The 12,364-nt window shown below is 51.3% G+C and overlaps 1 protein-coding gene and 1 long non-coding RNA gene across 4 annotated transcripts in view; one reads left to right on the top strand and one right to left on the bottom strand.

The window, feature by feature from the left end:
• CLCN1 (chloride voltage-gated channel 1) overlaps positions 1 to 12,364 on the bottom strand; it is a 292,883-nt gene that overhangs the window by 52,239 nt on the left and 228,280 nt on the right. For both annotated transcript variants that reach the window (XM_063962669.1, XM_063962668.1), the window contains exon 15: positions 11,966 to 12,179. In XM_063962669.1, the coding sequence (XP_063818739.1) occupies positions 11,966 to 12,179 (214 nt within the window). The remainder of the gene's footprint in view (positions 1 to 11,965; positions 12,180 to 12,364) is intronic.
• Positions 1 to 12,364, top strand: part of LOC135056906 (uncharacterized) — a 63,837-nt gene that overhangs the window by 18,024 nt on the left and 33,449 nt on the right. The gene's annotated exons all lie outside the window — the stretch shown is intronic.

Here is a 12,364-nt window from a genome sequence, read left to right as displayed (position 1 = left end):
CTCCTCCGCCCCTTCACCACCCCCAGCAATCTCCAGGCCCCCTCCACCATTCACCCCCCTTATATGTCTCCCCCACACCTGCCCCCCTCCACCCGCAGCATCTGCAGACACCCTCCTCCATCCGCGGTCCCCCCCTCACCCACCCCTCCCCCACCAATGGCACCCCCGCACCTGCCCCACCACCACCTGCAGCACCTCCGGACCTCCTTCCCCATCTGCCGCAACACCCGTACCTGCCCCTCCCCTACCCATGGCGCCTACGGACCCCTACCCCACCAGTGGCACTCCCGCCCCTTCCCATCCCACAGCACCTCCGGAACCCTTCACCCATCTGCAACATCCCCACACCTGCCCCTCCCCCACCCATGGCACCCCCACCTGCAGTGCCTCCGGACCCCTCCCCCATCTGCATCCCCCACTCCTCTGCCCCTCCCCCACCCGCAGCACCTCCCAACCCTTCCCCATCCGGGCCCCACCCCCACTTCCGCCCCCCCCTCCATCCGCAGCATCTACAGACACCATCCGCAGTACCCCCCGCACCCGCTACATTCTGTACATTGTGGCCTGCAGGTGCTGTTCACGCCGTCGCAAGGGGCTGCGCCTCCTTCACCATCGCACACCCTTTCATTGTGCAATATTTAACCACTAACAAAGGAATGCAGGTGATACTCCATATAACACAAATATTGAACCCCAGAAAGGCATGCAAGGGTTAAGGGGGCGTAGCCCCTTGCGACGGTGTGAAGAGCGCCCGTAGGGCGCGATGAAGCACCTAGTTATATATATATATATTGATTTCATCTCATTATCATCCAGTCTATATTAGCAGCAGACACAGTACGGTAGTCCACGGCTGTAGCTACCTCTGTGTCGGCAGTCGCTCGTCCATCCATAAGTATACTAGTATCCATCCATCTCCATTGTTTACCTGAGGTGCCTTTTAGTTGTGCCTATTAAAATATGGAGAACAAAAATGTTGAGGTTCCAAAATTAGGGAAAGATCAAGATCCACTTCCACCTCGTGCTGAAGCTGCTGCCACTAGTCATGGCCGAGACGATGAAATGCCAGCAACGTCGTCTGCCAAGGCCGATGCCCAATGTCATAGTACAGAGCATGTAAAATCCAAAACACCAAATATCAGTAAAAAAAGGACTCCAAAATCTAAAATAAAATTGTCGGAGGAGAAGCGTAAACTTGCCAATATGCCATTTACCACACGGAGTGGCAAGGAACGGCTGAGGCCCTGGCCTATGTTCATGGCTAGTGGTTCAGCTTCACATGAGGATGGAAGCACTCAGCCTCTCGCTAGAAAAATGAAAAGACTCAAGCTGGCAAAAGCACCGCAAAGAACTGTGCGTTCTTCGAAATCCCAAATCCACAAGGAGAGTCCAATTGTGTCGGTTGCGATGCCTGACCTTCCCAACACTGGACGTGAAGAGCATGCGCCTTTCACCATTTGCACGCCCCCTGCAAGTGCTGGAAGGAGCACCCGCAGTCCAGTTCCTGATAGTCAGATTGAAGATGTCAGTGTTGAAGTACACCAGGATGAGGAGGATATGGGTGTTGCTGGCGCTGGGGAGGAAATTGACAAGGAGGATTCTGATGGTGAGGTGGTTTGTTTAAGTCAGGCACCCGGGGAGACACCTGTTGTCCGTGGGAGGAATATGGCCGTTGACATGCCTGGTGAAAATACCAAAAAAATCAGCTCTTCGGTGTGGAAGTATTTCAACAGAAATGCGGACAACATTTGTCAAGCCGTGTGTTGCCTTTGTCAAGCTGTAATAAGTAGGGGTAAGGACGTTAACCACCTCGGAACATCCTCCCTTATACGTCACCTGCAGCGCATTCATAATAAGTCAGTGACAAGTTCAAAAACTTTGGGCGACAGCGGAAGCAGTCCACTGACCAGTAAATCCCTTCCTCTTGTAACCAAGCTCACGCAAACCACCCCACCAACTCCCTCAGTGTCAATTTCCTCCTTCCCCAGGAATGCCAATAGTCCTGCAGGCCATGTCACTGGCAATTCTGACGATTCCTCTCCTGCCTGGGATTCCTCCGATGCATCCTTGCGTGTAACGCCTACTGCTGCTGGCGCTGCTGTTGTTGCTGCTGGGAGTCGATGGTCATCCCAGAGGGGAAATCGTAAGACCACTTTTACTACTTCCACCAAGCAATTGACTGTCCAACAGTCCTTTGCGAGGAAGATGAAATATCACAGCAGTCATCCTGCTGCAAAGCGGATAACTGAGGCCTTGGCATCCTGGGTGGTGAGAAACGTGGTTCCGGTATCCATCATTACTGCAGAGCCAACTAGAGACTTGTTGTCCCCGGTACCAAATACCATCTAGGTTCCATTTCTCTAGGCAGGCGATACCGAAAATGTACACAGACCTCAGAAAAAGAGTCACCAGTGTCCTAAAAAATGCAGCTGTACCCAATGTCCACTTAACCACGGACATGTGGACAAGTGGAGCAGGGCAGGGTCTGGACTATATGACTGTGACAGCCCACTGGGTAGATGTATGGACTCCCGCCGCAAGAACAGCAGCGGCGGCACCAGTAGCAGCATCTCGCAAACGCCAACTCTTTCCTAGGCAGGCTACGCTTTGTATCACCGGTTTCCAGAATACGCACACAGCTGAAAACCTCTTACGGCAACTGAGGAAGATCATCGCGGAATGGCTTACCCCAATTGGACTCTCCTGTGGATTTGTGGCATCGGACAACGCCAGCAATATTGTGTGTGCATTAAATCTGGGCAAATTCCAGCACGTCCCATGTTTTGCACATACCTTGAATTTGGTGGTGCAGAATTTTTTTAAAAACGACAGGGGCGTGCAAGAGATGCTGTCGGTGGCCAGAAGAATTGCGGGACACTTTCGGCGTACAGGCACCACGTACAGAAGACTGGAGCAACACCAAAAACGCCTGAACCTGCCCTGCCATCATCTGAAGCAAGAAGTGGTAACGAGGTGGAATTCAACCCTATATATGCTTCAGAGGTTGGAGGAGCAGCAAAAGGCCATTCAAGCCTATACAATTCAGCACGATATAGGAGGTGGAATGCACCTGTCTCAAGCGCAGTGGAGAATGATTTCAACGTTGTGCAAGGTTCTGCTGCCCTTTGAACTTGCCACACGTGAAGTCAGTTCAGACACTGCCAGCCTGAGTCAGGTCATTCCCCTCATCAGGCTTTTGCAGAAGAAGCTGGAGACATTGAAGGAGGAGCTAACACGGAGCGATTCCGCTAGGCATGTGGGACTTGTGGATGGAGCCCTTAATTCGCTTAACAAGGATTCACGGGTGGTCAATCTGTTGAAATCAGAGCACTACATTTTGGCCACCGTGCTCGATCCTAGATTTAAAACCTACCTTGGATCTCTCTTTCCGGCAGACACAAGTCTGCTGGGGTTCAAAGACCTGCTGGTGAGAAAATTGTCAAGTCAAGCGGAACGCGACCTGTCAACATCTCCTCCTTCACATTCTCCCGCAACTGGGGGTGCGAGGAAAAGGCTCAGAATTCCGAGCCCACCCGCTGGCGGTGATGCAGGGCAGTCTGGAGCGACTGCTGATGCTGACATCTGGTCCGGACTGAAGGACCTGTCAACGATTACGGACATGTCGTCTACTGTCACTGCATATGATTCTCTCCCCATTGAAAGAATGGTGGAGGATTATATGAGTGACCGCATCCAAGTAGGCACGTCACACAGTCCGTACTTATACTGGCAGGAAAAAGAGGCAATTTGGAGGCCCTTGCACAAACTGGCTTTATTCTACCTAAGTTGCCCTCCCACAAGTGTGTACTCCGAAAGAGTGTTTAGTGCCGCCGCTCACCTTGTCAGCAATCGGCGTACGAGGTTACTTCCAGAAAATGTGGAGAAGATGATGTTCATTAAAATGAATTATAATCAATTCCTCCGTGGAGACATTGACCAGCAGCAATTGCCTCCACAAAGTACACAGGGAGCTGAGATGGTGGATTCCAGTGGGGACGAATTGATAATCTGTGAGGAGGGGGATGTACACGGTGATATATCGGAGGATGATGATGAGGTGGACATCTTGCCTCTGTAGAGCCAGTTTGTGCAAGGAGAGATTAATTGCTTCTTTTTCGGTGGGGGTCCAAACCAACCCGTCATTTCAGTCACAGTCGTGTGGCAGACCCTGTCACTGAAATGATGGGTTGGTTAAAGTGTGCATTTCCTGTTTATACAACATAAGGGTGGGTGGGAGGGCCCAAGGACAATTCCATCTTGCACCTCTTTTTTCTTTAATTTTTCTTTGCGTCATGTGCTGTTTGGGGAGTGTTTTTTGGAAGGGCCATCCTGCGTGACACTGCAGTGCCACTCCTAGATGGGCCAGGTGTTTGTGTCGGCCACTAGGGTCGCTTATCTTACTCACACAGCTACCTCATTGCGCCTCTTTTTTTCTTTGCGTCATGTGCTGTTTGGGGAGTGTTTTTTGGAAGGGCCATCCTGCGTGACACTGCAGTGCCACTCCTAGATGGGCCCGGTGTTTGTGTCGGCCACTAGGGTCGCTTATCTTACTCACACAGCTACCTCATTGCGCCTCTTTTTTTCTTTGCGTCATGTGCTGTTTGGGGAGTGTTTTTTGGAAAGGCCATCCTGCGTGACACTGCAGTGCCACTCCTAGATGGGCCCGGTGTTTGTGTCGGCCACTAGGGTCGCTTATCTTACTCACACAGCTACCTCATTGCGCCTCTTTTTTTCTTTGCGTCATGTGCTGTTTGGGGAGTGTTTTTTGGAAGGGCCATCCTGCGTGACACTGCAGTGCCACTCCTAGATGGGCCCGGTGTTTGTGTCGGCCACTAGGGTCGCTTATCTTACTCACACAGCTACCTCATTGCGCCTCTTTTTTTCTTTGCGTCATGTGCTGTTTGGGGAGTGTTTTTTGGAAGGGCCATCCTGCGTGACACTGCAGTGCCACTCCTAGATGGGCCAGGTGTTTGTGTCGGCCACTAGGGTCGCTTATCTTACTCACACAGCTACCTCATTGCGCCTCTTTTTTTCTTTGCGTCATGTGCTGTTTGGGGAGTGTTTTTTGGAAGGGCCATCCTGCGTGACACTGCAGTGCCACTCCTAGATGGGCCCGGTGTTTGTGTCGGCCACTAGGGTCGCTTATCTTACTCACACAGCTACATCGGTGCAAATTTTAGGACTAAAAATAATATTGTGAGGTGTGAGGTATTCAGATTCAGAATAGACTGAAAATGAGTGGAAATTATGGTTTTTGAGGTTAATAATACTTTGGGATCAAAATGACCCCCAAATTCTATGATTTAAGCTGTTTTTTAGTGTTTTTTGAAAAAAACACCCGAATCCAAAACACACCCGAATCCGACAAAAAAAATTCGGTGAGGTTTTGCCAAAACGCGGTCGAACCCAAAACACGGCCGCGGAACCGAACCCAAAACCAAAACACAAAACCCGAAAAATTTCAAGTGCACATCTCTACTTTGAACTACTTCCACTCAGCCATACCTCCCAACTGTCCCGATTTTCGCGGGACAGTCCAGTTTTTTGGGGACTGTCCCGCTGTCCCACCCGCGGGCCACAGTGTCCCGCGGTGGGGGGGGGGGGGGGGGGCAGTTGGGAGGCTCTGTCACTCGCTGCCCTGCTTAGCAGAGCAGCGGTGAATAGACTCTGTGCGCATGCGCACAGCGTCTATTCAGTGGAGACAGAGAGAGGGGGGGCATGCCAGCGGCTCACAGAGCGCTGGGCATGCCCCCTCAGTGACGAAAACGGGGGCGTGGCTCGTGATTGCGGGTCCTCCGTGAAGCCACGCCCCTTTTCGGAGGTCACGCCCCCTTATCGGGAGCATGTGTCCCTCTTACTGCAAGGGCAAAGTTGGGAGGTATGACTCAGCTACTGTACATTCCTCTTAGTCACCATGGCTGACACGCTAGCATTAATCCCTCAGTTTCTGCATACTGATGCCCCTCATGCAGCAGATATAACAGTAGCTAGCGAGCGATCAGGTCGGTATGACCCCCTATGACGGCAAGGCCACTCTTCATGATACTGAAAAGGAAGTTCAGCGATTTGACCAGAAATTGGGACTTTACACAGACCCCCTGGTATCCGTCCATGTAAAGTCATATCTATTTATTTAAAAATTATTTGAGGCTACCACTTGGTTTTTAAACAGTTGAGCGTTCCCTCTTTGGTTCTCTCTCAACCCTCATCGATTTATTTTGTTTAGAAGGTCTTATGCTAGATGGAATGACGCGCGGTATCAGTATTCTACATAGGTGATAGGCTGTCTCCCCCGCAGACGCGCGGTATCAGTATTGTACATAGGTGATTGGCTGTCTCCCCCGCAGACGCGCGGTATCAGTATTCTACATAGGTGATAGGCTGTCTCCCCCGCAGACGCGCGGTATCAGTATTCTACATAGGTGATAGGCTGTCTCCCCCGCAGACACGCAGTATCAGTATTCTACATAGGTGATTGGCTGTCTCCCCCGCAGACGCGCGGTATCAGTATTCTACATAGGTGATTGGCTGTCTCCCCCGCAGACGCGCGGTATCAGTATTCTACATAGGTGATAGGCTGTCTCCCCTGCAGACGCGCGGTATCAGTATTCTACATAGGTGATAGGCTGTCTCCCCCGCAGACGCGCGGTATCAGTATTCTACATAGGTGATTGGCTGTCTCCCCCGCAGACGCGCGGTATCAGTATTCTACATAGGTGATTTGCTTTCTCCCCCCCGCAGACGCGCGGTATCAGTATTCTACATAGGTGATTGGCTGTCTCCCCCGCAGACGCGCGGTATCAGTATTCTACATAGGTGATAGGCTGTCTCCCCCGCAGACACGCAGTATCAGTATTCTACATAGGTGATAGGCTGTCTCCCCTGCAGACGCGCGGTATCAGTATTCTACATAGGTGATTGGCTGTCTCCCCCGCAGACGCGCGGTATCAGTATTCTACATAGGTGATTGGCTGTCTCCCCTGCAGACGCGCGGTATCAGTATTCTACATAGGTGATTGGCTGTCTCCCCGCAGACGCTCGGTATCAGTATTCTACATAGGTGATAGGCTGTCTCCCCCGCAGACACTCAGTATCAGTATTCTACATAGGTGATTGGCTGTCTCCCCCGCAGACGCACGGTATCAGTATTCTACATAGGTGATAGTCTGTCTCCCCCGCAGACACTCAGTATCAGTATTCTACATAGGTGATTGGCTGTCTCCCCCACAGACGCGCGGTATCAGTATTCTACATAGGTGATAGGCTGTCTCCCCCGCAGACACTCAGTATCAGTATTCTACATAGGTGATTGGCTGTCTCCCCCGCAGACGCGCGGTATCAGTATTCTACATAGGTGATTGGCTGTCTCCCCTGCAGACGCGCGGTATCAGTATTCTACATAGGTGATTTGCTTTCTCCCCCGCAGACGCGCGGTATCAGTATTCTACATAGGTGATAGGCTGTCTCCCCCGCAGACGCGCGGTATCAGTATTCTACATAGGTGATTGGCTGTCTCCCCCGCAGACGCGCGGTATCAGTATTCTACATAGGTGATTGGCTGTCTCCCCCGCAGACGCGCGGTATCAGTATTCTCCATAGGTGATAGGCTGTCTCCCCCGCAGACGCGCGGTATCAGTATTCTACATAGGTGATAGGCTGTCTCCCCCGCAGACGCGCGGTATCAGTATTCTACATAGGTGATTTGCTTTCTCCCCCGCAGACGCGCGGTATCAGTATTCTACATAGGTGATTGGCTGTCTCCCCCGCAGACGCGTGGTATCAGTATTCTACATAGGTGATTGGCTGTCTCCCCCGCAGACGCGCGGTATCAGTATTCTACATAGGTGATAGGCTGTCTCCCCCGCAGACGCACGGTATCAGTATTCTACATAGGTGATTTGCTTTCTCCCCCGCAGACGCGCGGTATCAGTATTCTACATAGGTGATTGGCTGTCTCCCCCGCAGACGCGCGGTATCAGTATTCTACATAGGTGATAGGCTGTCTCCCCCGCAGACGCGCGGTATCAGTATTCTACATAGGTGATTTGCTTTCTCCCCCGCAGACGCGCGGTATCAGTATTCTACATAGGTGATTGGCTGTCTCCCCCGCAGACGCGCGGTATCAGTATTCTACATAGGTGATTGGCTGTCTCCCCCGCAGACGCGCGGTATCAGTATTCTACATAGGTGATAGGCTGTCTCCCCGCAGACGCGCGGTATCAGTATTCTACATAGGTGATAGGCTGTCTCCCCGCAGACGCGCGGTATCAGTATTCTACATAGGTGATTGGCTGTCTCCCCCGCAGACGCGCGGTATCAGTATTCTACATAGGTGATTTACTTTCTCCCCCGCAGACGCGCGGTATCAGTATTCTACATAGGTGATTGGCTGTCTCCCTGCAGACGTGCGGTATCAGTATTCTACATAGGTGATTGGCTGTCTCCCCCGCAGACGCGCGGTATCAGTATTCTACATAGGTGATTGGCTGTCTCCCCCGCAGACGCGCGGTATCAGTATTCTACATAGGTGATAGGCTGTCTCCCCGCAGACGCGTGGTATCAGTATTCTACATAGGTGATAGGCTGTCTCCCCGCAGACGCGCGGTATCAGTATTCTACATAGGTGATTGGCTGTCTCCCCCGCAGACGCGCGGTATCAGTATTCTACATAGGTGATTTACTTTCTCCCCCGCAGACGCGCGGTATCAGTATTCTACATAGGTGATAGGCTGTCTCCCCCGCAGACGCTCGGTATCAGTATTCTACATAGGTGATTGGCTGTCTCCCCCGCAGACGCGCGGTATCAGTATTCTACATAGGTGATTGGCTGTCTCCCCCGCAGACGCGCGGTATCAGTATTCTACATAGGTGATTGGCTGTCTCCCCCGCAGACGCGTGGTATCAGTATTCTACATAGGTGATTGGCTGTCTCCCCCGCAGACGCGCGGTATCAGTATTCTCCATAGGTGATAGGCTGTCTCCCCCGCAGACGCGCGGTATCAGTATTCTACATAGGTGATAGGCTGTCTCCCCCGCAGACGCGCGGTATCAGTATTCTACATAGGTGATAGGCTGTCTCCCCCGCAGACGCGCGGTATCAGTATTCTACATAGGTGATAGGCTGTCTCCCCCGCAGACGCGCGGTATCAGTATTCTACATAGGTGATTGGCTGTCTCCCCCGCAGACGCGCGGTATCAGTATTCTACATAGGTGATAGGCTGTCTCCCCCGCAGACGCTCGGTATCAGTATTCTACATAGGTGATTGGCTGTCTCCCCCGCAGACGCGCGGTATCAGTATTCTACATAGGTGATAGGCTGTCTCCCCCGCAGACGCGCGGTATCAGTATTCTACATAGGTGATAGGCTGTCTCCCCCGCAGATGCGCGGTATCAGTATTCTACATAGGTGATAGGCTGTCTCCCCCGCAGACGCTCGGTATCAGTATTCTACATAGGTGATAGGCTGTCTCCCCCGCAGACGCACGGTATCAGTATTCTACATAGGTGATTGGCTGTCTCCCCAGCAGACGCGCGGTATCAGTATTCTACATAGGTGATTGGCTGTCTCCCCGCAGACGCGCGGTATCAGTATTCTACATAGGTGATTGGCTGTCTCCCCCGCAGACGCTCGGTATCAGTATTCTACATAGGTGATTGGCTGTCTCCCCCGCAGACGCGCGGTATCAGTATTCTACATAGGTGATTGGCTGTCTCCCCCGCAGACGCGCTTTATCAGTATTCTACATAGGTGATTGGCTGTCTCCCCCGCACTCTCTACTTCCACTATCTCTTATCACATTTATTTTATTTCCTTTTTTAGTTATTAATATCGCTGACATTCTTTTTATGCTTGAGGCTTTAGGGGAGATACTGTACATCAAGCCTTGGAGAGAGATAAAGTGTAGAATTGCCCAAAGGAACCAATCAGCTCCTAACTGTTATTTCAAAGACTGTGCTAGATACATGGCAGTAGCTGGTTGGTTGCTCTCGGCCACTTCTCCATTTTATCTCTCTCTAAGGACTGATACATCTCCCAATTTATGGGTCTAATTCAGACCTGATCGTAGAAGCAAATTTGTTAGCAGTTGCGCAAAACCATGTGCACTGCAGGTGGGGAAGGTGTAACATGTGCAGAGAGAGTTAGATTTGGGTGGGGTGTGTTCAAACTGAAATCTAAATTGCAGTGTAAAAATAAAGCATCCAGTATTTACCCTGCACAGAAACAAAATAACCCACCCAAATCTAACTCTCTCTGCACATGTTACATCAGCCACACCTGCAGTGCACATGGGCCCTCATTCCGAGTTGTTCGCTCGCTAGCTGCTTTTAGCAGCATTGCACACGCTAGGCCGCCGCCCTCTGGGAGTGTATCTTAGCTTAGCAGAATTGCGAATAGAAATTTCTTAGCAGTTTCTGAGTAGCGCGAGACTTACTCCTACACTGCGATCAGTTCAGTCAGTTTCGTTCCTGGTTTGACGTCACAAACACACCCAGCGTCGCCCAGACACTCCCGCGTTTTTCCCTGAAACGCCAGCGTTTTTCCGCACACTCCCATAAAACGGTCAGTTTCCGCCCAGAAACACCCACTTCCTGTCAATCACACTCCGATCACCAGAACGATGAAAAAACTTTGTTACGCCGTGAGTAAAATACCAAACTTTTGTGCTGATTTACTTGGCGCAGGCGCACTGCGAACATTGCGCATGCGCAGTTTGTGACTAATCGCTCCGTAGCGAAAAAATCTAACGAGCGAACAACTCGGAATCACCCCCCTAGGTTTTGCCCATTAGCTAACAAATTTGCTGCTGCGATCAACTCTGAATTAGGCCCTATGGCCCTCATTCCAAGTTGTTCGCTCGCTAGCTGCTTATAGCAGCATTGCACACGCTAGGCCGCCGCCCTCTGGGAGTGTATCTTAGCTTAGCAGAATAGTGAATGAAAGATTAGCAGAACTGCTACTAAATATTTTCTTGCAGTTTCTGAGTAGCTCCAGACCTACTCACAGATTGCGATCAGCTCAGTCCGTTTAGTTCCTGGTTTGAAGTCACAAACACGCCCTGCTTTTCGGCCAGCCACTCCCCCGTTTCTCCAGACACTCCCACGTTTTTCCCTGACACGCCTGCGTTTTTTAAGCACACTCCCGAAAAACGCTCAGTTACCACCCAGAAACACCCCTTTCCTGTCAATCACTCACCGATCAGCAGTGCGACTGAAAAGCGCCGCAGAATCCACAGCAAAACTGCTAAGTTTTGTGTAAAATAACTTAGGCATGCGCTCTGTGTACCATGCGCATATTGCAACAAATCGCAGCATAGCGAAAATCGGTAACTAGCGAACAACTCGGAATGACCACCAGTGTGCGCTGTACTTTCCAAAGCAAAACTTTTTCTTGTTCTTCTCATATAATATTGTCCATTTATTCATGAGGTGTATGCCAGTGTACACCGGTGGTTCATAATCACTGGCGGTTCTATAATGGGTGCAGTGTGTGGGGTGCACACGGACCCCTGAGTCTAGAGGGGGCCCCCACCGTACAAGCTGCACCCATTTTTAATATACTCACCCCTACGGAGTCCAGCGCCGGCGTCCGCAGCGCTGTTAAAACACAGTGATAATGGCTTAGCGGTCATTTTCACGGAGTTCTGCGCATGCGCAGTAGAGAAATCTCAGGGAAAATGGCCGCCGCACCATTTTCCCGGAGATGTGCGCATGCGCAGTAGAGTCTGAGCCCTCTTGTGCTCAGACTCTCAGCGCTGCTGGCAGAGAGTAGGGGGCCCGTACGGAGGAGGCTGAACACGGGCCTCCTCCTCCTCTATTAAAGCGTCCCTGCTCATAATACAAGTTTGTTTCTGCTGGCGTATATTCTGCTCTTATATGTCATATTTATACACGCGTTATACTGTAATACCAGACGTGTGCTGTACTCTTGTTGTGTGTACACGGCGGAGGAGAGGAACGTCTCACCTCACATGGCACGAGGACAGGTCCGGAAGGTAGGGCAATCTCTTTGTCTGGATGATGGAGTCGTACAGGCTGGGCTGTAGGTTCTGAGCCACCACGTTCGCCATGATGACGGCGATCAGCATAGGGAGGATATGAGAAATCTGACCCGTCAGCTCGAAGCAGATGACGGCAGTGGAGACGGTGTGAGTGACAGCTCCTGTTAGTGCAGCCGCTCCTGGAAGATAGACGAGGAGAACGGACAGCTCGGCACCAACACAGGAATGTGGTGAAACGCGTAAGCACATATCGCTGAAACATTGACACCAAACATAGAAGTGCAACTTAAAGGGACATTAATATTATAGTAGTATGTTCTAGAACACAACACATAATAGCAGAGCATCTATTGCAAAGTGAAAC

This window comes from Pseudophryne corroboree, chromosome 3 (assembly GCF_028390025.1).
Source record: "Pseudophryne corroboree isolate aPseCor3 chromosome 3, aPseCor3.hap2, whole genome shotgun sequence".
Lineage (NCBI taxonomy): Eukaryota > Metazoa > Chordata > Amphibia > Anura > Myobatrachidae > Pseudophryne > Pseudophryne corroboree.
The sequence above is the reverse complement of the archived record's forward strand: the minus strand, read 5'-3'. Positions and strand labels throughout refer to the sequence as shown.